The sequence below is a fragment of the Melampsora larici-populina genome (assembly GCF_000204055.1).
Source record: "Melampsora larici-populina 98AG31 unplaced genomic scaffold MELLAscaffold_94, whole genome shotgun sequence".
In the NCBI taxonomy this organism is placed as follows: domain Eukaryota; kingdom Fungi; phylum Basidiomycota; class Pucciniomycetes; order Pucciniales; family Melampsoraceae; genus Melampsora; species Melampsora laricis-populina.
Genome location: NW_006768858.1, coordinates 186193 through 211633, shown reverse-complemented (window position 1 = coordinate 211633; position 25441 = coordinate 186193). Strand labels below are relative to the sequence as shown.

General features: G+C 39.6%; 4 protein-coding genes across 4 annotated transcripts; 1 reads left to right on the top strand and 3 right to left on the bottom strand.

Moving 5' to 3' along the window:
• Nucleotides 1–9934: 9934 nt before the first annotated feature.
• Nucleotides 9935–10356, bottom strand: MELLADRAFT_113789 (uncharacterized protein; the record flags this gene model as incomplete). Its single annotated transcript, XM_007418511.1, has 2 exons — nt 9935–10230; nt 10299–10356. The coding sequence occupies 2 exons, from the start codon at nt 10354–10356 to the stop codon at nt 9935–9937; spliced, it is 354 nt and encodes a 117-aa protein (XP_007418573.1).
• A 743-nt stretch (nt 10357–11099) lies between these two features.
• MELLADRAFT_69527 (uncharacterized protein) lies at nt 11100–12657 on the bottom strand (the record flags this gene model as incomplete). The annotated part of the gene is made up of 4 exons (XM_007418498.1): nt 11100–11582; nt 11763–12289; nt 12372–12524; nt 12600–12657. The coding sequence occupies 4 exons, from the start codon at nt 12655–12657 to the stop codon at nt 11100–11102; spliced, it is 1221 nt and encodes a 406-aa protein (XP_007418560.1).
• Nucleotides 12658–13531: 874 nt separating this feature from the next.
• On the top strand, nt 13532–15087 carry MELLADRAFT_113787 (uncharacterized protein; the record flags this gene model as incomplete). The annotated part of the gene is made up of 4 exons (XM_007418513.1): nt 13532–13911; nt 14180–14423; nt 14560–14688; nt 14914–15087. The coding sequence occupies 4 exons, from the start codon at nt 13532–13534 to the stop codon at nt 15085–15087; spliced, it is 927 nt and encodes a 308-aa protein (XP_007418575.1).
• Nucleotides 15088–16724: 1637 nt separating this feature from the next.
• On the bottom strand, nt 16725–19613 carry MELLADRAFT_118591 (uncharacterized protein; the record flags this gene model as incomplete). The annotated part of the gene is made up of 3 exons (XM_007418510.1): nt 16725–17437; nt 17522–18807; nt 18879–19613. The coding sequence occupies 3 exons, from the start codon at nt 19335–19337 to the stop codon at nt 17122–17124; spliced, it is 2061 nt and encodes a 686-aa protein (XP_007418572.1).
• Nucleotides 19614–25441: the final 5828 nt, after the last annotated feature.

Here is a 25441-nt window from a genome sequence, read left to right as displayed (position 1 = left end):
GCTGGCAGTGATATGATCTCAAAGATTGATTTTGAAACTGTATGTACAACAAACCTGAGTTGTGTATCCAAGACATTTGAAGATTTTGTACATATTGTTTGAAGGCAGATAATATAGGTGTATGTCTTCAGACTCCCATGAATATGAAAAACCCAATGACAAAATGAGAGATAAACTTGCAAAAAAACTGACCAGGCAGGATTGCTGGTAGGATCAGTAAAGCTACCTCTTAAATATCATCATTGAAACTGCAGACTGTCAGTAGCACTTGTTAGTCTTCTTCTTGGTGAAGCGTAAAAAGGAAAAATATAACACTAAAATAAAACTTCAGAAGTGGTGATACACCTCCCACAATCACTTAAAAATGATTGATCGAGTGTGAATGAATTTGTGAGATGATGATCAACAATCCATCCAATGCTCCTGTTTTCTCCTCTACTTGCAAGCTTGCGCCGCAGTAGAGCAGATTGACTTAGTTAAGTTAGCTGTTTTCTCTTCTACAGCCAAAGTCTGGATTCCAAACGGTCTGTCTCCAGTCATGACCCTAGAGATGAGCCAAGTAAAATAAAATCAAGAATCATTGATTGTGATGATGATTGTGTGAGGATCACAATCATCATCCAGTGAACTTGTTGAAAGTTCTGATTTCTTGGTCACATATTTCATCAGATTCTCAATCATTCAATGTACATATTGTTGGATCTGAGCAGGTTGAATAAATTTTGATAAGTAGCACAAGGGTAAGAGAAGTTTCATCTTTTCATCTGTTGTTTGTTCCAACCTTTATCAAAAAAAAATGATGACCAACATGAGAATTGCTGAGTTGAATGGAATCTCACTTATAGAAGCAAATGATCTGTGGATCTAGTGGGTTGAATCAGATGAAAACCTTTCTTCTCAAAGTGCATTAACTACAAAGATGTGCCATTGAACTTTAAGGTCATGGATACAGACATTGAATTGGGTAGTAAAAGAATGAAAAAATAAGCCAAACAATTGTCTGCTCAGGTCAACTCGTTTGGTGATACAACAATTCACAATTCAAGACCTTGTTGGCTATCAACTTGAGCTGTTTTCCCAATGCTTCTTGTTTATATGATCCCTGTATGAACCAACAACTCAATCAACATCTCTGGTGCATCTTTCTGAACTGGAACTGGTATTACCATTCTTGAGTGTAATCAAAACAAAAATGAAGCCTCTTCCACATTATTGTCAGTTGCTGTATTCATTGCTTTGGTCAAGGCCAATTTTTATCTAACCCCAACTGCCTTTATTCTTCTTCAGGATCGATGTTGTCCATTTCTGTCCAAACATTTCCAAATTAAAATCACTTCTAGTTTCAGCTTTTTCAACTTTGCAAAAGTAATGGAGCTTTCTGTTTATACCTTTTGGTACTGCGCTTCCTAAGATTTCAAGATAATTATTTGTTACTGGATTATCTGTTGCTTCTGATTGTTTGTTTCAATATGAATTTGTTTCATTGTTGAAGTCCTTGTCCTTAGCTAGATTACCGATCATGGGTCGGGTGGAACTCACTTTGAAAGGACACTGGCTTCTCAATTGAGAGCAGCTAGAATGGCACCTGGATTGATAAACAAAAAGTGAAATCAGCATTGAATTAGCAATTTTGAGCTAGATGAAGAAAATGCATTGATTCAAAAACTTACCATCAAATGAAGTTGATCGATTGATGACTTTGATTGCACCAACAAAGGCACATAAGCGCCTGTGTACCATCCAAATCAAAACATAATCAAATATCAGATTGGAAAGAATGAAATCAAGAAAGAGAGAAATGCCTAACCTCAATAAGTAATCTGTTTTTAACATTATCATGATGTAAAGCACCCAATGAAAGTGAACAATCGAGTTTATCCAGAAGTTGATGTACCATTTCAGGTTTATGTTCAGCATCTCTAAAAGTACATACTCCTAAAGAATTCAAAGTTGATAATCTAAGGATCTCATTCCCACGATCATATTTTTGAGTCAAGTTCAAGTTAAAGTTTGAATCAAATTTGATTTCAATTCAATCGCTTGAATTACAAACCAATTGAGCACGTTTGAATTTGATCGAAGTGATACGACTCAGTAATCAAGTTTAAGTTAATTGCCTTCATCTAATATATTTTGAGTATTAAACCAAGCGATCAACTTGAGTCAATCCAAATCCAAAGTGTAATGCTGACCATTGAACATTGGTAAACTTATTGAAGTCAAGGTGAAAGCTGAAGTTCAGATCGGCATTTTCAAAACCAATCGATCAAATGTTTGCTGATCGAGATCGTGTTGATTTCAAAAATCAGATTATGAAATCATAAGAACATTATGTGATGGATTGATTCTAATATTTGTAATGTCCTACAAAAGAAAGATGATGAGATCACAAAAAAATCAGTTAAGATGATCAAAAGATATTTTAACGGTTCAATCAAGCTCTAGAAACGTTAAAAAAACACAACTATACTTAAATTCCCCCAATCAAAATGTAACACAAGCGTTAGTTGTTTCTGGAGTTTTATCATGATGAATCAGTTTAATGGCTAAAGTAACTTTGATGTCGATTGATTTTTATCATTGAAAGACGGATTAGTTGAGATACGTCAAATTGGACCCAAATTCCCATAGCCAATTTTGGACTCGCACCTGTAATAAACAAAGGTAAGAGCTCATTTTTGGGCATAGATAGATAGATCAACACGGACAATATATCAAGCAGCAAGTTCTTCATCAGTGATACTAAGGAGATCATGTGGTAATGAAAAATATGAGTTGTGGTTGGTAGTTGTAGGTCGATTTAGACAATGAAAGTTGGATTGATTGAGATGTTGACAATGATGTTGATTTGTAAATGGAGATGATGATGAAGTTGAAGAAGAGGAAGAAGTAGTGGAAGTAGGTGAAGTTGAGAATGAGATTTGGTTGATGATTGTTGGTGTTGCTGTTGTTCATGTTCAGGTTAATTTAGTCAGATCAGTTCAATTAATTTGACCAATTGATCAAATAAGATACCGATGAATGCTGCATGATGAGAATGAGATTGCATGGATCAATGAAATAGAACTACTAATAAATTGAACTTGATGATTTTCTTGATACCCTTGATGTTTTAGATCAGGTCATGTTTCTTTGATGTTTCTGTCTTGATGACCATTCTGAGTGATTGAATCATGGGAATGATTGATCATTTGAAGATACAATCTTTTTACCAGACTGCTCATGGTCTTTGATTGGCTGAGATGAGGAACTTGTTGATTGAGGATTTTTGAAGAAGGTGAAGTGTCAAGATTCAAGTAGGTTCCTGATTATAGTTGATGGTTGAAGTGGATTGAAGGATTGTATTGAAGTGAGATGATATGATCATGACAATAGATGATGAGGTGAACACGTGAGCCAAGGATTTTACTCAAAGGATGTGTAAACCTCCAACTTGAAAGTACTGATTGGGAGTTTTATCCAGTTTTGCCGGCGAACACGGTTTGCCTTTAACTTATATGATCTTCTCGGTCCACTCGTGGTTCAGTTAGCAGTACGTGCTTTTTTTTATATTACTTTCGTTTTCTGTTATAAACTGCTGATACTAATTGCTTCTTGTCACCTCCTCGTGCTCGACTGCTTCAGTATTCCCCTATTCAATGTTTAGCTTCATTTTATTCTTCCCACCTCCTTTGTCCATCTTAAAACTCTTCTCCACTTTCCCTCGATTCTGAATGCGTGATAGTACTGGGGTAATTTTCTTTATTTTAATATGATTGTTTAAGCTATTATGTTATTTCACTGTTCACTTTCTCAATTTATCTCGACTAACTTTATGATCAACTCCACCTAGTAATTTATGTAGTATGTAGTCATTATTTAACCACCTATATAAAATTTGTGATCTTTCTAAATGAATATACAACTTTATATTTGAATGTGACCCTGATAATTAGAGTCATCCATGTGAGAAAAAAGTATGCCTTGAGTTGTATAAAAAAGAGAGCAAAAAAGATGGATTTTGCTCTCCACAACGTCTTTTGACCCAGTCCCAGCCAGTTCAATCTAAGCGGGATTTACAAACTCCAACCACTACAGTGTTAAACCTGGGGAGTCAGTCACATACAGCTTCAATAATCTTGCCCTCTGATAAGGATATCAACAACAATCAAATCGACAATACCCAGCTTACACATTCTACTATCCTACCATCAACCTCTTCACCGTCAGACAAGATTTGACATAAGGAAAAATCACAATCCAAGTTGGCTTTGGGGCCCATTCGGAAACCAGAATTCGAGCTTACCAAGGATCAAGACAGTGGGATAGGTGATGATGACCACGATCAATTCGACAACACTCAGCTCATCAATATGTTGAGAATGGTCGGACTAGACACCAGCGGAATGGACAGGAGTGAACTTTTGAACAACTGCAATACATACAACGATCTACGTACGGTCCACTGATCAGTATGACCTAGCCAGGATCAAGACTGATGAACAATTACGTTTTATACCAATTCAGTAATTCTTCCTCAAGACCTTTTGAAAGACTCTTTTCACAATACAAAAGACTCGAGATTGGACCATCAGGAGGCAAGGCACAAATCTCAACATAACAGTGAGTTTCAATCTTTATCCTCTTCACACTTCCAAAACTCACAATTGACTTTCCCTCCTCTTCTTTTCATGTACATCAAATGACCATTTAAGAAGTTCCTATAACCTCAATCACAAGCACTAGTATACCCAAAGCCGGCTCTTCGGTCTTGGTACTTCCCAGCCTAGAGCATCAGCGATTCCTATACCCTTGACCATGTCCTACTTGCCTCACGCCAAACTCTTGAGCTTCAAAGAACACTTGACATAAAGGAAAGTCCAAAGCAAAGTTGACAAGAAATTTGGGTTCCAATTGGGAACCAGGAGATGAACCTACCAATGAATCTGATGACGAGATGTGTGATGACCGGGATGAACATTCTGACCCTTTTGCTTCTACAGAAACCCAAAAACCAAGTGCTTCACCTTCTACACCATGCCCTCCCAAGACCCTGCGTGACAGGTGAATGTTCTATACAGATCCTCTCCAAACCCCGCACATCAAGCTGACCAGATAATTCTCAATCTCATTCTCCTCAGCAAAACCATAGACATCAGCACACTTCACATCCTTCTAATGTGAAGCAACCAGAAGGTAGAATCTCTTGAAAGCAAAATGTAAGCTTTGACTCAAGTGGTACATAAGATGGCTCAAGAGCCAATTGATAACAATTCTCCTCAATCACAAAGACGTGGTGGCCGTATTGGAGTGAGTCATTCAATAAGCATATACCCACGCATATGATCAATATCTAATGGTGTCAGAATCCACTTGTGTAGGATCTTATTCGGTTTCATGTTGATACTCTCATTGGGGTCAAGGACAGTTCTGATCTTCCACCACCAGACAATCCAGATGAGGAGGGTATGTCTGATACAGGACTTACACGCACCGATGAACAAAACAAAACTCTCGATCCTTGCTTCCCATACAAAAACGGACCTGGACACAAGGATGCAACTCCTCAACAACTCAAAATCATGAAAAATATGTTAGAAGCTGCAGGTCTCTCCAAATTTTGTCCAGATTTTTTAAAGTCAGCATCAGCGCCCAAAAACAAATGGCCTTGGAATGTTTGCTTGAAGATATTCCACAAGCTGGTGGAGTGTGGTGAGTACAATGGAGTGTCTGTGGGCGGAAAGGACGACACCTTCATAAGAAAGTGTCTTGATACATACACTCAATCACTGTCTAAGCGGTATGTTAATAATATCAATATTTTGTAATGTTCTAAACTGAGAAACTTTTTGTATCTGCTACGCGACTTGTGATTTATTCATTTGAATAGGTACTGCTTGCAATCATGGGATCCAGAACGATTGGAGATATTGCGAAGCAGAGTCCGACAAGTTTCCCGACTCCAACATGTCAGTCTTCTTACTGAATTTTTCATTCAAATATAAATTGATCATGAAATCTTTCTATTTGCTTGAAATCCAGTTAAAGAAAACAAGAGATAAAGCAATATTTTCAATACCCATGCAGCTTTTGAAGCTTTCAGCAATACTTGAAAATGCCTGCAGTGATGATGAAACTGACAATGAAGCTGGTATTGAGGGTCACTCTGATGGGCTTATGCCATGCTGTGTCCGAGCTCTGGAATGGCGTAGCAACAGCTTAAGATGGGTTTGTATACTCTTGGACGGATACGTTGAGCAAAGCAATGCAAGTATTCCAAAGTTGGTCAGGAAAAAAACTGGTCGCTTGCCTTGACCTTGGATTTGCCAAGAAAACGCACCTCTCAGTAAGATACCAGCAGCTCCTGGACTCCCCGTTGACTGCTACTCTTCTGAATGGATTGAAAAATTAAACAAGAAGAGCCACTGGTGTATAGTCAACTGGAGGTTGACCCGGTACCAGCTAACCTAGAGCAAATGATTTTGGTATTGAAGGGGATTTAAATACTAACTAAGGCAAGAATCAATGTGATTTGCTACTTTTTCACGAGGAAGGTTGTTTTTATCTTTCATATACTTGTTCCTCGTTGTATTATATTTCATATGTGTGCTGGACACTCATCACTTGAAATTGAAGCACCTTTGTATTTTCTGATCTGCTTAATACATTAACACTAAGATTGAGAAATAGTATCCAAAATAAATGCATATCACCGCTAGTCTACGTACAAACTACGCTACTGTGTAGTGTTTTCTTAACATGATCAAAGACATATACAATGACCTACCATTTGAGTGGTATTCACAGTGTCCTGATCTGTATTGTGTACAGGAATTGTACTTCAAATCTGGATTTTTGTTTTGAAATCCTGGCAGTTTAGAAAACTCAACCACGTTTTCTATAAAAAAATATTTTTTCTAAACCCCGCGGTATATTTGTGATTTGGTGTAGTGAGTGAAGGTTCACATCCAATCTTACAATTAGATTCTCAATTCCAAGAAACTAGACTCATGAAGGACATTTAGGTGAAGTTGTAGCTTGCACAAAAAAATTGAATTTAAAATGTCAACATGAAGAATGATCAACTTGCATGAACATCAGATACTGGTATTGTGGATAATAACACCTATATACATCTCATACACAACTTGTCCTCATCTTCTGCCACATGATTCCAACATCTTGAACATTTTGATCTCCAAGCCGGAAGCAAAACCGTCCGGACTAACGAGAGACACGATAAATGTGCAAATCACACGATCAATCAGGATCAATGACGTAGTACATTGCGTCATTCAAAATTTGATTGACTTAGAGCGTCGCCACCAGTGAAAGGTAAAAGTGGCCTAATTGGGGAGCGTATCCCAGCCTGTTACTCTTTACCCGTGGGAGATAATCTCCCTGGCCGCCACCCATGGCATGCATCCTGCACTCCCGCGTGCCCAATCGGGTATCTCCCTGGAGACCATATCCCTAAACGGTCCCGTCTGCATGACAAGCCTCTGGAATACATCATGGGCTGCAACAGCTCACCGATCATCATCTCAATTGCATTCACATAACCCTTATCGATTGATATTTGCGGCAATACATCACATAACTCTAATCGCCCATTCTTCCCTTTCACCTTTCATTATTCATTTGTGGTAGGATCAAGATATCGACTGTTACTTTGATTCGGTGAGTGAGATTCGATTACTTTGCGGCCTTTGAAGCTTGCAAAAAGGATGCTTATCTCTGCTATGTCATGTTGTAGCAATGTCCCCGCCAACCAAGATGCCACTACCCCTTGAAGCCTTATCCGCAATAAGCAAAGGTGCTGCTAGCAGTGCCAGGATGGTAACTGACACTGCCAATTTAGTTAGCCACATTGTCAATCAACCTCCTCCTAATGATGGCGCCCGCAAGGGTGGAGGATCACTTCCCGGTAAAGCGCCCAATGTTGACTGAAATCACATCAAAGGGCACGAGCAACTTTGGAACAACTACTTTGCCGACCTGCCCAGATACAACGACTACCTTTTTTGTCGACGATTTCGCATGGGACGCCATCTCTTCCTCCGAATTGTTGACGCTGTCACCAAAGCGGATAGTTATTTTGTCCAAAAACGTGATGCAACTGGCCGACTTGGTCTCACCCTGCTCCAGAAATGCACTGCCGCTATACGAATGCTAGCTTACGGTGGCCCAGCCGATCGTGAAGACAAAAACCTCAGACTAGCTGAGTCTACCACTCTTACTTCACTTGGAAAATTCTGTCGCGCTGTCGACAAAGCCTTTGGCAAAGAGTACCTACGCAAGCCTACTGCTCAGGACACCGCCCGTCTCTTGGCGGAGGCAGAAAGTCAAGGTTTTCCCGGTATGTTAGGCTCTGTCGACTGCATGCACTGGACCTGGAAAAACTGCCCAAAGGGATATGCAGTCCAATATCAAGGACGAAAAGGTGATCCCACTCTCATCCTTGAAGCCGTTGCCTCCCAAGATCTATGGATCTGGCACTGCTTTTTTGGCCTGCCAGGTTCACTAAACAACATCAACATTTTGGACCAATCACAACTCTTTACTCAACTCGCGAAAGGACAGGCTCCCCCTTGCAATTGAAAAGTAAATGGTAACGAATACAACATGGGCTACTATCTAGCTGATGGTATTTACCCCAAAGGGGCCACCTTGGTTCAGACAATTCCGCAACCGTTGGGAGAAAAGAAGAAGGTTCTTTATTTTGTCATGTACAGGGTCCAAAAATATAGAGCTAGAGCCGACTTTCTCCATTAGCATTTTGTGAGGTGTCAGGAAGCTTTTCGCAAAGATGTAGCGCGCTGTTTTGGAGTACTGCAGGCCCGATTTGCTATAGTTGCCGGCCCAGCCAGAGCGTGGCATACCGGCACAATAAAAGTGATAATGCAAGCATGTGTGATCATGCACAACATGATTGTAGAAGATGAACGTGCAGACGGATTGGTTGAACCTGAGGCAATACATGAACGTCCGGAATTTTGGCGTTAACGTGCTGAATTTCCTATTTACTTGGCCACTCAAGAAGCCATCTGTGACCAATCTATTCACGCTAAACTTCAAAGTGACTTGACTGATTATTTATGGGACTTTCACGGCCGTAAAGTTGACTTATAGTTTCAATTTTGTTTTATTTGTTTTCTTTTGACTGCTTTACATTGTTTGTTTCGTTGGTTTGTTGGTTTTACTTATAGGTTTACTTTGGTTTTATTTCTCAGCGTGTTTTTTTGCCTTGAACTATTCAAGCCTCAAAATTTTTTGTTTGCTAGGTTCAGTCTGTTTTGCTCGTAGTGTCTGTAATGCAGCAATTGCATTTCAAAGAAAGGAGATACTCATAAGACACAGAACACTAAACCATGGCCAAGCTATGAATGAACAATGATGAAACTCAAAGTATCGACATGAAAGTATAAGTGGTGAGGCGAACAAGGATCACGAGATCATGACCAAGAATCAAATCCTAAAGATTGTCGACGCGAAGTTGAAGCCATTGCCATTTGACTTCATTATCAAACCAATTGACAAATTCGGCTCCTAATCCTCCATCTCTTATAACCTCAGCAGCCAATGCCTTGTCACCAGGTCTTTGTAAATAGGGTCCGTTGTAATTGTACACCTGACCAAGGGTGTCGCAAAGGTCTCGAAACCCTTGTCGGCGCTTACTTTGGATTGAGTGGATAATGTGACGCATATGTTCCTTGGCCTGCTGTTGGCGTTGATGTTCTTCAAGCCGTTCTATCTCTCGCCAAGCTCGAGGGCTTGGGGCTACAAAAAAACAACACAAATGTATGTTAGGCACGATGACTGTAATGATCACAATGAGTCAAACTCACTTTGTCTGTTAGACGGAACACTCTCAATAGAGGGACTGCGCGGTCCTCCTACTTTGGTGAAGTGAAACAGTCAGTATATTTGGTTTCTCCCAAATATATTTGGATGCTCAACATGATTTCATTGATTCATACCAACTTTCTATGTTTGACGCCACGATTTTGATTGAGGGACTACGCGGTCTGGCTACTTTGGCGTCACAGTCAGCATCCTGTTTTCTCGCGATGAAGTTTTGTTGCTTACCCTCAGCTGTTGCATTTTGATTCTCACCTGCATCATCAGCTAAATGCGGAACAATGTGATCGGGCTCTTCAAGAACGTGATTGGCCTCTTCAAGGAATGACCGGTAACAAAGAAACTCTTGTGGTGTAAACTGAGTTCCAGACGTGCTCCCAAGCCAGGTTACTGTCAGAAAGATGAAGGAAAAAGTTAATCACTGATTCATTTTTGTGAATATCATGTTCATCACTGACTTTCAGGAGATCTAGCGCGATTGGACTTGGACGAGGGAGTTGGCAATGGCGATGACATTTTTCAAGGTAAATATATAGCGAAGTTAGTGCTGTGCAAGCTTTATAAGATGAAAGTACGAGACTAAGATGTATGAACAATTTATGTAGGATTCTACAAGCGTTGAGTGTTATAAAAGCCGATATACAATGTAAGAAATATCAACAGAAAATGAAGGATGAAGCAGAAAAATGAGCGGATGAGTGAGAAAGAGAAGCTTTTATATGACTTGTCCTCCACATCGCAGCAGCCGCAGAACAAAACAAATATTTCTACAATCGTACGAATGACTTGCTTGTCATGACAACACACAGGATATGATGAAAGATGCACCATTTCAAAAATAATTTCACATCCAAGCGCTCTGTTAAATCTCCATTTGATCATGATCAACAAAACCCATCTGGGAGGTGTACTACGTGTTGTGTACTACGGCGTTTCCCCTCCCTCACGTGGCACGTTGAAAAATAACAAGCATCATTCTAACATTGAGCATAATCGATTGAAGGAAGTAGCAAGAGAAGTAGTTAGAAAATGATAAGATAACATGAGACGCGAGTAAATAATTGATAATGATCACGGATACAGAGGGCTTTATATAATATATATAATATATATAATATACAAAAAAACAACAAATAAATGTTGATGGCATATCAGCAACGGATAGATAGAGAAATAATACATATTTGTTCAAAGAAAAAGTGCATAGTAGAATTGAAAGCACGCCATAGTCATCAAAAAAACATCAACAAGCTGATCAGTTATTCGGCCAATGAGGCTTCCATGTCTCTCTTGACTTTTGCACGTCGTCTTCCGAATAGATCTTGAGTATCAGGGTCTAGGTCTTCCAAACCCCCTCTCAAGAATGAGTCTTGACTCATGAGTTCAATTGCTTCCGCCTGGCGCTCGATGTGTTTGGACATCGCTTTGCTGGAATTGACAAGCGCTTTAGTGAGGTCAACTATTTCCGGAGAATGGCTAGGTGGCTGCATCTTGAGGTTTTTGCTCGCTTTGGCTCCCATGGGGCGTTCAGAGCTTGTTGGATTGCCAGGAGTAGCGTCAGACTTGTCAGATTTCTTTTTGTCGTTTTGTTTGGTGAGGTGATCGCTCCACTTTGGAGAATCGGAAACCAAATCGTAGCATTGGAAGCGTGCAAACTCGGAGCCTTCCAACTTGAGATAAATAGCATGGGCGTCACTGATGATGTTCTGGTTTGACTTGCCACTTGCATGATAACCCTTAGCCTGTTCAATGCAACCAGCAAACTTACTCAAGCTCTTTTGCAAAGGGCTCCAATGGCTCTGCAAAGATGCGACACTGCGACCAGGTCCGTCACAAAAGGTGTTGTAGGCATCCTGGATTCGCTCCCAAAATCAACTTGTTTGTTGACCTGTACCGATTGCAGGGTCTTCAGAGATGGACACCCATGCACGACACAGTGCGAGGTCTTCAGCTGCGGAGTAGTTGCCTAAGCGAGTCTTGGGTTCTTTGGAAACAGGTTTGGAAGGAGTAGTGGAAGTAGATTTGGACGCAGGTGGTTTGCGGACCTTTTTGGTCTTTTGAGTAGTAGACTGGGATTCATTAAGATTTTGGCTGTAAGATGACGGCTGAGTGTTCATAGGAGACTGGGAGTCATGAAGATTTTGGCTGTGTGTTCGCTGAGACTCGTTAAAATTGGAAGATGCCTGAGAGTGTTGTGATAACGGCTGAGTATCCTTAAAATTCTGAGAAGACTGGGAGTGATTAAAACTGTCGCTGTATGATTGTTGAGACTCGTTCAAATGGTTAGATGCCTGAGGGGGCATGTAAGCCTGGCAGTCAATAAGATTTTGACTTCCAGCCAATGGAGGAGGGGAAGTGAGCATTGGACTTGAACCGTTTGACGAGTGAGTACTGGTGTAAGGTTGAGTTTGACCTTGGCTTGATGGACGCAAGGACCCGAACTGATTGCCTAAAAACAAGGATGTAATAATAAGTGGCCTGAATAACTGCTGACCTTTACGGAACGGAAATCAAACGGAACTTAATCTTACCTCCAATGTGAGACTGGGAGTTGTTGACTATTTGACTTCCAGCGGTTGGAGGAGGTGAGGGGATCAGACTTGAACGGTTTGATGAATGGCAACTGTTGTAAAGCTGAGTTTGACCATGGTGGCTTGACGATTGCAAGGAACCCAACTGATTGCCTAAAAAATGTATGATCTAATTAGTGGACATTGAATGTTGAACTGCTTATGGTTGAAGTTGAAGGAATTACTTACCGCGGAGGAACTGATTAGGTACGCTGCTTCCATGGTTTCCACGATGGTTGGAGGGCATGCCGTTGTGTTGGTTAGGTATGCCTGGTACTAAGAGAAGTCAGGTCATTTATATCGAAGAAGGTGAATGATACAATACATACGACCATCTCGAAACTGATCGGTGTTGGGGGATCCGGGACCTAAAATTGTCAAAGATATTTTCAGTAATGTTGTGAGGTCTGGATGTGGCAACTGGAAAAATACCATGAAAACCATCACGTGGATGAAAGGAAGGCTGGCGCTGCCGCACTTCAATTCCTTTGACTGGACACACAAAGGTAAGTGTCAACGTGATATCTTGAGGTAGGTATATGGTATATGAAAAAAAAACCCACAAGGACGCTTGGATGGGGTGTTCGGAGGATTGGAGTTCATGACAGTACTGAGCCAGAAGGAAGGGAAGCGAGTTTGAAACAGGGACAAAGCAAGAAAGAACAGTCCTTTAATGGCCTTTCTGAGCCTTGGAATACCATCTATCCTATCCACCGGAAGTTTCAGATCCGTGGTCCTGCGAGGGTCTTCACAAGATCAGGTGTGGAATCGACCAGGCCGAGCGAGGTGCGTGATCGATCAAGATCGATCAATCGGTTGGTGTTCAAGCGAGGTGATTGTTTGGAATGGTGGGAGTCTGTGGGAGGCCAATGGGGAACGGATGATGTCAGAGGACTTTGTCTCGATGCTTGATTGGGCGAAAATAAATCAAATGTGTTGTGTATGAGGTAAAAATTGGTCTTGCATATTTTGCTTTTGGTTGGCTACATGTAGCCAACCAAAGGTGAAATATGCAAGAGGCCCGTGTGAAAATGTCAGTTTACATCCCCCGGTGCCTCGAGCTCATAAGGTAAAACTGACACTTTTTGACGTTTTCCCACCTCTACCTTACGCTGGTGGCGATGCTCTTACAAGGTCATCCACCGGAATTTGAATTTGAGGTGACCTCATCTCTCCATGCTGGAGATGCCAGGTTGACAACTGTTTTAGCAGCGTTGAAACTTTTGCATATTGATACGTCTGACAACCCGAACAGACGAGGGAGTAGATCGGCTTCTAACTTCAAGACCCGTGATGTCAGGTTAGAATTAGAGAGTGTGACAAAGAGCTCGTATAAGGTCAATCGATCACGCACTATGTTCTATGAGGTTAGACATAACCCGAGCTTTAGACGCTTCACAGCTGGAGAAATCGAACACGGCCTCGACTTCAGACGCAACCGTGATTTTCCTGAAGATACAATCGAAAAAGAGCGTAAATCAACAGGTCAATCTAGGAGAACGTAGAGCGATTAGATAGAGACCGTCTTGCGTCTCCTTCCGAAGCGACTCCAGTTCAGCTTGTAGCGTAGGTAAGCTCAAAGCAAACCCCTACTACTCTGGCTTCGGCGTATGGGGATCGGACGGCCAAAACCTTCTGAAGCATACTCTTATGCACTCACCATGGCCAACATCTTCAATTCCAATCCAAATGTTTGCGTTTCACGGTTAGTTTTCATCCCTCCTTTTCTGATACTGAAAACGATACTGATTTTCATTTGATTACTGTAGACTATTGATGAGACGAAATTATTGTAGACTGATTGAATCGACTACCCGAGCCCGATTGTCTTCTGCTGCCAGTGACTCGAGCGTGGCAGCAAGTAACGAGAATGAACACCAATCTACAGAGTCACCTAAAATGTCATCAGAAGACACTGAATCAGTTCAGCCGAGTCCACGAGCGGTTGCAAGAATCTCATCCAACATAGCCAGGATCAAATTGAATTATCGAGAATGGTGGACGTGTTGTGATGTATTGATAGATTCAGGATATGGTGAAAAGGATCCGATTTCCACATGATCGAATTCCAACCAGTTCTTCAGAAAGATTAGGATCACCAAAAGAAGGAGAAAAAGTTTCAGAACAACATGAAAATTGTTTTTTTTAGCATATGTTTGGACCTGGTGGACCGATTGAGAATGAAACAGTCAGAACCCCACATAAACAACAAAACACTCACAAAGAAGGCGGGCCACTGCTCACAAAAGATACCGAAGCCTTCGACAGATTCCTTATTGTGAGTCTTCACGTACAACAACGTCTCGTCAGCGAGATGTGGTGAGATTGGAGCCAGGGCAAAACGATAGACTTTTAGGATCTACGTAGATTCCAAGCAATGACAAGCAACTTGGTCAATGAGTAAATGATCATCATTGGTATGAAAGCCAGAGAGTAATCTTACTTGGCTCATTACATACGCGACGTTCTGCCTATTCACACTTTCATCCGCATCATTGTACAGTGTATCTTTGCCTACTTCAAAATAGAATGCCGACAGCGTATTTCCTCGGAATTCGGTGATCAACTGGACAACTGTAAAATGAATATCAAGCAAAGAGTTATGGTTGGTCAACATTTCAGAAGTGATTCGAAAACATTGCAAAATAGGACGAGTGTAAAAAGATGCTATTATTAACCTTGATTGAATGACATCACATTGTAAGCTGAAATGATAGAACGGTATATAACTCTTGATCTGAAGGTGAGTCGTGAAATAAATGGTTTAGGATATCACCTTGACCTAACTTGAAAGAAAAATTTGATCACGATTTCCAAATCTCCCATGAAAATCTCTGATTATTCACATCCATCAAGGTTAACCGGATCAAGATCATTCAAACCTGCCTCATCAAGTCATTTCTTACAGACCTTGATTTCTTCGAATTACTTTTCAAAATGACTCAACCTGATCCAACAACTCCTAAGCAACAAAAGCTACTCGACATCTGCGATTACATCAAAAGCCTTGACACCACCCCCAAGGACTTTGTCCGACGGATGTTGACCTCTCCAAACGCCGCCATAGCCAAACGACGTAACAGGTGGGCCAACGAGGCTGGCTGGGCCTCAACACTTCAAATCTTGAAAGGATTCAAGACTTTAATATGTAGTGAAAAGGAAGGTGGAAAAGAGCGATGGGCCCAGTTTATTCTAGAGGAGGTTTGTGCAAGAAACTTTCTCTTTCTTTGATTATGATTTTGAATTTAATACTTCTCATTGAATGACACAGGCAAAGGAAATTGTGAACCAGCAAGACTCTCCAAGTGGTAACCCACCTGATGGAATGTACTATCACCCAAAAAACATCACATCATCTTTTCTTGAAGCAGAGTCTCAAGAGTTTCGCAATCAAGTTGTTTTAGAAAACATGCCTTTCTTGTCTGAATTGATTTCATCAAAGTTGGAACATGCTCAAAAAGCTAGAGGTAAAAGGCGATCAAAGAAAAAGGAATCAGAAGACAGTGAGGAATCAGATTCTGAAAAGGATTCATCTGCAAGCAAAATTGAAGCCTCTAGGCTTGCGCAGGTGTGTCTCTTCTTCATCTTTCCAAGAACTGGAAGGACTTTACTAACCATGATGGGGATTTTGATCAGCTTCCGGCTATAATGTGTTCAATGCTTGCCTACGCCTGCAATCGCAGGCATTGTGGCTTCCAGTTGGAGACAGCAATCAACCTTTTACGGATTGGGATAAATGAAAAAGTTCATAATTACCTTCATTCAATTGGACTCATCACTTCACACGCAACAGGGAGGAAAGCTAAAAACAAACTGTTTCCTTCAAAGCCCAAAAACAAATGAGTGTTGTTTGATTTTGTTGTGATTTCCTTTAGAAACTTTATATCTATCTTGGTTATCTCCGCTTAACATTGCTTTTATACTCTCTTCTTTTACTATTTGTGACTCTAATCAAAAAGAACTTGAGGGCACATAATTCAGATGCACAAGGTCAAGTTACCTTGAAGTAACAAAGCTTTCCAACGTGAATCATTGAGTGTCTTGTTTTACCTTTGTGTACTGCTAAAAAAACTAGAGGATTTTTCTTCACATCAACCTTCTCAAGAAGATCTGTTTCTTGTATAAATCATCAGTAACGCTTTCACAAAAAGTTTTCATTTTCTCAAAAACCACCATTCGTAGAAAGCCAACTGCAAGAGGTATATAGACCATGCCATTGACCAATCAGAATTTCTCAATAAGCTCCAAGATACATAATTTATTATTCCTTCAAATCAATCTTCTCAAGTAAATTGATTTCACCAAAATTTTCATAAAAGATTATAAAAAGAAATCATATTCAACAATCAAAAATTAAACAAACAAAAGAAAACAAGAACAACTGTTCAACAGAAGCAAGACATACAGTTAGAAAGCTAAAAAAACGAAATATTCATAACAAAGATTTCAAGCAAACAAAAAACATGAAAAAAAACCTATTCTCTCTCATTCGAAATTTTTTTTCTCTTCTTTGAAAAAACATAATAACAGTGCATGATAAAAATGAGGAAAGATATATCATCTTGTGTGATTTTTTGGTTGGTAAAGATCATGGATATTGAAAAAGTAAGAAATAATAATCAAATTTAGATATCAATCAACTTTGGAGTAAAAAAAACAGAAGAAAAGCATATCTACATCTCGACCAAGAATCAATTAAACATCAATCAAATCAATCAGTTCGACCAGGAGGTTTACCAATCCAACCGTCTTTAGACAAAAACCTATGAGAACTTAATTCATGAGTAGTCGCCCGTTTCTCAGGTTCTAAAGTTAAACATTGATTAAGCAAATCGATCCCATCTAAATCTTTACCATTCAATCCAATCGATGATCTACTACCTTCAACAAGTCCTAAGCTTGCTTCATCTGAATTCCAAAACGGACATTCTCCACACATCAAAACATACAATAAGACTCCTAATGCCCAAACATCAATTTCTTTACCTCCATGTCTTTCTCCTCTTAAAACTTCAGGTGCTGCAAAACTTTTTCAAGAAAAAAAATTTACCCTCAATCAAATATCAATTCTCAAAATCAATTCAAAAAGAATCAAAAAACAAATTACTCACTCAAGTGTACCTGAAAACGTATCAAACTTTTTCCCATCCCTAACATAAGCAGCACTTCCAAAATCAATCAATTGAACATTCCCCTCTCTATCCATAATCACATTCTCATCCTTTAAATCTCGATGCACAATATTCCTTTCATGTATAAAACAAACAGCATCTAAAATTTGACCAAAGATCCGTTTGACTTCTTCAATATCTAATCCTTCAGGTCTTGAATCAATATATTCAAATAAATCTGATCCATCTCCAAAGAATGGCATCACAAGATAATAATAATCAGTATCTTCAAAATAATCTAAAATACCACAGATATGTGGATGTCCTGTTCTTTGTGAACTATTCGGTCGATTATGTGAGATGGTTCCATCTCCAACTTCATTAGATAAGACTGGGTTACTAGCATCAGGACCGATTATTGATGGACGATAGCTCACCCGCCTGAGATGATCTAGTACATGGATTTCAACAGGTATAGGTCCGAGTACCTTGTGCCGTTTCCAACAATCTGCTAGAATCTTCTGTTTGATGATGTATTTGATGATCAAAGATGGCGCATCTGGCCCAGCTCCCCGTTCCCTTACCTTTTTCACCACCCCATAGGCTCCTTTACCTGCCTCGCCTTCAATCACAAATGAGTCAATAGAGCGATATCCTGTAGAAGCAGAGTATGAGCGTGGATCAATTGGTGTTCGGACCACTCCATCATGCAGGAGTGAGCAAGGTCGTATAGTAGGAGGTTGAGAAGCGTCAAGAATGGAGGTAAGAAGTGTGGTAGGTGACGTAGGAGGCGAAGGCCGTTGAGAAAGACCTAGTGATTGTGATGACATGGCCGAAAGAGTTGGTATTGAACCGGAAGATGAAGCACGGGGTTGATGAATCCGACTGATGTTGGTATGAATGATACCAGTGACCGACGTAAGAGTAGGAATTGCTGCAATTGGTTCGACATCACTTGGTAGTAAGGCACTGATTGGTAAAGGCGAGGTGCAAGGTTCTTGAAGCGTTTGTGTTTCAGAGTTACATGTAAGAGAAATTGAATTGAGAGATGGAGGACATCGGGTTTGTCTTGATGAGTTGTGATTTTGATCAGGTTCATTAGATATTGTGGGTGATGCATCATCAATATTGAGAGATGGGAATAAAGCTGGATTTGTTGTGTTGAGAGAACCAGTGGAGTCATCTGAATCATCTTCTGGATCATCTTCATCCCGACCATCACTCATATCAAGCCCATCTGTGAATTTTCGCATATCGCCAGGCAACCCGCCAAGTGAGCGCCATTCCTAAAAAAGAGACATAGGTGATTGATATCAGTGGAGATGCTAAAGTTGACAATTTCGATTGAATGACCTACTTCAGTTGTTGGCGTCATGACCACCTCACCCAGACGAAGACAAGTTGAAACTGAAGTATTGATGACTGGATGAGATGGTGTACGACAAGTGTTTGAGGTGGAAGCCGAAGGAGTTCTGTTAATTCCAGGTGAAGAAGGAGGATGGGTATCCCAAGTGAATCGATTGAAAGCACCATTTAAGCTATCAAATCTGGTAGTCCCATTTAAATCAGAAAGTCCACCGATCCGAGTGCCACCTCTACTTCTAACTTGACGAACACTTGAAGGAACAGATTGAGAAGGAGTAGGTAAAACCTGAGGAGGAGGAGTAGAAGAGCCTGATGAAGATGTGATAGTTTGCTGTTGCTGTTGTTGTTGTTGTTGTTGATTAGATTGACGAGATTGTAAAGAAGCCAATCGACGTTTTTCTTGAATGACAGACGCAATTGAAGGACGCTGTTGAGAGAATGGAGAAGACATTAAAGCCGGATGATTGAGAGTAGAAGGATGATTTAGATAAACCAAGTTAGGTTTGATATTTTGATTTGATTTGAATGAATTGCAGGAGATGAAGTTCTCGAAATCGATTGAAGCTTGAAAGTGTTGATGGTTAGTATTGGTTTGAATCAAGTTCGTAATCAGTTCATCATGATAAGTTGTTGAATTAGTTTTTTAATTTTGATATTCATTGGTTCAACAATTTGTTCAAAAATCTTCAAAAGTTCATCATTAAAGTTTCAATCAAAAAATCAAAAGTGAAAGACAAAGAATTTCAATCAGCTCAACAAGAAAAATGTTCAAGATTTCTTTAAGCATTGGTTAAGTACATAGACTTAAGTACAAAAAAAAATAATCCCGATCAGATGGATTCTTTATGCATCAGCTGATCTCTTGAAGAAACACCACGTGGTCCATGGTCCAACAGAAAATAACCAATCATCCCTCAAAGCTCCTGATCAACTGTTTGGCTACTGGCACTCCATCAACTTATCAAGTTGGGGTTAGGATATTTAAAAATGTTTTGGCTAACTTAAGCAGGATTCTATTCAAAACCTTATCCATCTTTGACTACTCAGACATCCTGTAGAGCATCATTGACTTCATCCCCACAGCCTACAGGTACAGCACAGGATGATTGTGTGCCCATAAGCGGTCAACTTCAGTCACAGATTGGCCAGGTCAAATTTTGAACCACAGCACCCATCTCAGATGCCCGTGGACAATTGGTTGCAACTGATCCTGCCTGCCCTTTTCAGCGGGCATCACCATGTCCGGGTAGCATTTGCTTGTCAACAAGCGCGCACAACTTCCCTTTCTCCTCAAAGGAAGTTGGTGTGCGCTCTTTGAGGAGAAAACCCTACACAGACACAGTGCATGCGGCCAGCCTTGGACCACAAGTCCTACCAATCAATGAATCCTAGCCAGGAGACCAGCTAGCCTCAGGTGCAGCATTGTAGTGGTGCATAGAGTGTTTTGCAAAACTCATGGCCACCACATCTATCAACCCATTCATACCCACTAACTCAAGTAGGTTTCTGTATGTGAGTTATAGGAAGATTATCAGCAGATCAAAATTGTAGATATTGAAGATGTTACCACAGAGCACTCAGACCCTTGTGTTTGATGCAAAGCTTGTGGTGGATGTTCAATGTCTGGTTACAAGCATCACATCAAATCCTTGGTGCATCAACACAATGTTGGACAATACCCAGCTTGCCAGGCAGCCAAAGAGCAATTGCTTGTGGGGTTAGAAGCACAAGGATCAACAGAAACACATACACTTCTAAATCCTTTCATGGATAAGAATGAGCACTTGGAACACAAACCTTATCCATAAGAATCTCTTGAAAATCCACCTTCACCTCTCAGCTATCTCCAGTTGCTGGACCCATCCAATCATCTTGTGCAAGGATTTTTGTATGAAGCTAGTTTCTCAGATGAGTCTGATATCAACACTCATCAGCTTTTTTGTGCCTTTGAAACACTATCAAATAATCTGGACCATGAATTTGGGACATCATCTGACAAAGAGGACCCTGAAGACTGCAATTGATCAAGTGCTAGAGCTCAAGAGGCAACTGTGTGGTATCTGTTCAAAAATAAAGAGGGTGTACAATTGTCAAACAGTTGCAAGCAATATCCACTGACAACATCTTACAATGATTTCTTATATCTCAGCAGCTAGTTGAATTGCTCATAATTAGATTAATAAGAAACCTTCTCTCTTGCAAGCAGTACAAGCAGATTCACTTGATCTTGTGCATATGTGAATGAATCTCCCAACATGTGGAACCCTGAGGGATATGAACAAGCACTTTGAGAAATTTTGAGTTGCTTTGGAATCAAGTCTTTTTGTGTTTTGTGTAGGATGATTCTGACCTAAGAGTGTGCACAATAGCACAATGAGAACCTCTGCCTAACACAAAACTAACAAGATGATTCTGACCTAAAAGTGTGTACAATAGCACGATGAGAACCTCTGCCTAACACAAAACTAAGAAGATGATTCTGACCTAAGAATGGTACAGATGATGATTAGTCTAAGTTATCTCTGTTTTGATAACTGATCTTTTGGGACTATAAGAGATGGATGTTTCTCTTTCCAAAGATAATGATTTTATTCACCTAAGAGTGTGCACAATAGCACAATGAGAACCTCTGCCTAACACAAAACTAACAAGATGATTCTGACCTAAAGTAACCAATAGAAATAGTTAGAAAAGATCAAATATGACTAATAAGGAATTATAAGATGAGTACCTAAGAATGGTACAGATGATGATTAGTATAAGTTATCTCTGTTTTGATAACTGATCTTTTGGGACTATAAGAGATGGATGTCTATAACAGTTGAAGACATAATCCAAACATAACCACAATCAGAAACAACAACATTAACTTGAATAATAGTCAGAAAGAAAAAATAAAAATTTACGTAGTTCTCTTTCCAAAGATGAGGAAAGAGAAGTACACTTGAATTCACACTAGACAAGTATAAGTACCAATTTGATCTACCAAACTAACTGGGGTAAATGTTTTGTAATTGTTTCATCATTGGTTTATCTTAATTAATTCTCCTTCTCCTTTTGTGTTTCCTAATCATTTGTAAGTGTAATGTATTTACTTAAGTTGATTGCACATTTCAACACACTTGAATTCAAGACTGAGCCTTAACTTGTCTGAAAGGAATAGTGCATCCAGCACTCCACTGTTTGGGATGAGTGTGAAGATCAACAATTATTAGACCAAAAATGTCCAAGTTGCATGTGAGACACTGCCTAACCACAAGGTTGCAAAGCTGTGCAAGAAATCAAATAAGGGTACTTGGAATTCAAGAAGTGGTCTCCAGAAAGGTCAAGAAGTGACATCCAGAAGTGTCTTGAGTGTCATTTCTGAAGCTTTCTTTGTAGCTTTGAGAGCCCCATATCAAGTGGTGATACTGATCTGAGCACAAAATTTTGGAAAAGCTCCCTTCACATCTTCTCTTCTTTGTTTGCCCTCAAATTCTAAAGAATGTGATTATAATCCATAAACAGAAAGAAACTACAATATAGCACACACATTTGTTTTTTGTTTTTTTTTTGAAGTAAAAGGTGGTCTTTAACAATGATATTCAGATGAATTTCAAATTGAATCAAAAATAGCATACACACACATATGAGTGGAGTTCAGAGGTTCTCAGCTCAAGAAGCTCCAGAAGCTCCAGAAGCTAAGTTTCTTGAGCATGTTCAAAAAACTTCTGGAAGTCACTTCTTGACACTTCTGGAGCCCACTTCTCAAATCTTGAGTACCCTTAATAAAGACATGAGGGCCCAAATCTATTCAACCCCATGTAGAGGCTAAAAGGTGAGTATTAATCTTATTTACTGTATTTTCACTCCATATTGATATGGTTGCTCAACATTTATTATTTCTTGGGTTTTGACAGTCACAGAGATACAGCTTTTGGATTGCTTCATGTGGTGCTTCCGGGAATCACAAAGTATCTATTTTCAACCTCATGAAAGGACTTGTACCAATAAAACCTGGTTCACATAAGCTCAACAAAATCTTGGCATGTTGACAAAATTTCAGTACAAGAGGTTTGAACATGCCTCAAATCAAGGCCACCAATCTAACCCAATTTTACCATAGTCTGATAGGAGAAGATCTTTGGACAGTTCTGCAAACAGTAAATTTTGTATTTTTTGTTTATACCACCAGAGAGCAGTGTGATCTTTGCTTATCTTCATGTATTTTATTGTTCTATATTTTTCAAACTAGAATCTCTGATATGAAAGCATAACTCCTGGAAGTGGATGACCACATAGGCTCTTTCCTCATTCAATTGGTTAACTTCACCGCTCAATGGGTTAACAACCCCAAATTTCATATGTTGATTCACCTTCAAGAGTGAATTCAACTTTTTGGTCTTGTATGTCTTTTAGCTGCTGAAAACATGGAATCTTACAATGTCAACCTCTGTGATGCTTTGATACATTGCAACAAGCAGATCTACATTCATGAAATTATGAATAATTTTGATACCAAAGTTATGTTACACTTGCTAATCTCAGGGCATCTTTTTTTGACAAAGGAACTTCAGGGTCATGTGATGGTAGGACCTTGAGTCAAGTTTTGGTTTGCAGCTGAACCTTGGTTGAAAAAAGCCGTAGGTCTTTATAATGAGAGCCCCAAAAAGCAATACACTTTGGCTCATAGTGAATTTTCCATTGTCACATTTAGGTCCCAATAAAACAGTAGCACAGCTGCCTTGATTTCCTGAATCTGAGAAAGGAGCAGAATTAGTTTGTATTGACAGTGTCACTTTGCCTAGTTGACAGACCGTTTGCTCACTCTGTTTTTTTGTGAATCTGGACACACTGTTCTTTCAGTGTTGAGCTTAACTTCCACTCCTATTTTTTGCTCCAGCTCACAACCAATCCAATCATTGCGTAGTTTGAATCTATATGGAAGCCTATTGGACAATCCACAATCAAAAAGGTGGCTTATTTCCATTTTATGGGATGCAAGAGATATCAATGAGGAACCATGAATTTGTAAGGAGTGTCAAGGTAGACTCATTCACCTCTAATTCAGGTATATCTCATTGTTAACAGAGTATGTGCTGTCTGACTATCAGAATTTACCAACATTCCTCAAACTACAGCACAAGTGTCAGCGGTAAGAAGTTTTGCAGAGCAAAACTCCTACACAACTGACAAAACCATAACATCACATAACCTACGAGGTTATAACTCCTCTTTATGGCATATACAAAAAACATAAAAACACAACTTAATCACTAACACACATCGCTACCACTCAGTGTCAAGAGTGTAACCAGAATAAAACCAGAAACCCTTACAACTGACAACTAACACCCGAGTTAGTCCAACCCAACTATATTATGACAATATAGAGAAACCCTTACCAACACTAGACCCTGACCAGACTAACTGGTCTATACCAAGGGTAAAGGTTGCAATGACCTGGCCCTTTTTATTAAAACAGGAACCAGTGATGTATGACTATCACAACTAGGCAAAATCAAAAGCTATAAAAAACCTAGTTACCTTTCAAACAGAAAAAAGAATCATCCAATTATAAACTACAAATTTTTCCATTGGCATCTGTTACCTTTCTATCATAGAAAACTATTGTTAGAAACTCACCTCGCTAAAGGACTCATCCCTTTACGGTTCACCAGGAAGATAGTTACTTCTTAGAACTCTTATCAATAGACTCTTTAAAACTCATATCCTCTTTTGAAACTTGTTCTTCTTCTTGTCATTCTACATTTTCTTATTATCTTAGAAGACCTTTAAAGATCACTTAGTGCGAGCTAATTGACTGAAGGCTTCATATTTCATACTTTTTGATTGAATCATTATTCAACACTTTTTGCTAAAGCAAACCTAAAGCCAGTTTACTTCCAGTATCCACTTCAGGAAACTTTTCTACACTCATAGTTAGAGATAGTTATCATCTTTCACACCTGCTTAACCTTTCACGAAGAATTGAAAACTAAATTCACAAGCATCAGAAACTTGGAATATACATTTCATAAGGAAATTTAGCTTTCTATCCACATACTTAGTACAAGTTTGTATAGCTAGGCTGACAACAAGTGCCACAAGGCAAATTGATCTGTTAAAATGCCAAACTCCAAGGGGATTGAGAGGAAGATATATGATATCTTAGTACCACACATCTTTCATGCCAACAATGATTCATTCATTCTGAATTTGGCTTCTCAATCTTTTGCGGAACTCCATTGTAAATTAGCAGATCTGAAACTCAGTGCAGTCACGCAGCTCAAGAATGACAGTATTGCTCATGGTCTCAAAGTGTGACATAAAAAACCCCAACCAAACAAGAAACAAAAAACAAAGAATGGCTAAAACTAGTACAGCGGGTCCAGAGCACCCTTACATTTCTGATCTCACCAACACTCAGCCATTTCATTCATCAACGTCCCATCTCCCTTCTCAATTGGGAAATCACAGCTACATACTTTCTCCCAATTGTTGTGGGGAATTCATAATCAATATGTCATCTTGATTAAGCAATAATTATTTCATATTGTTTGTAATATTTTAACC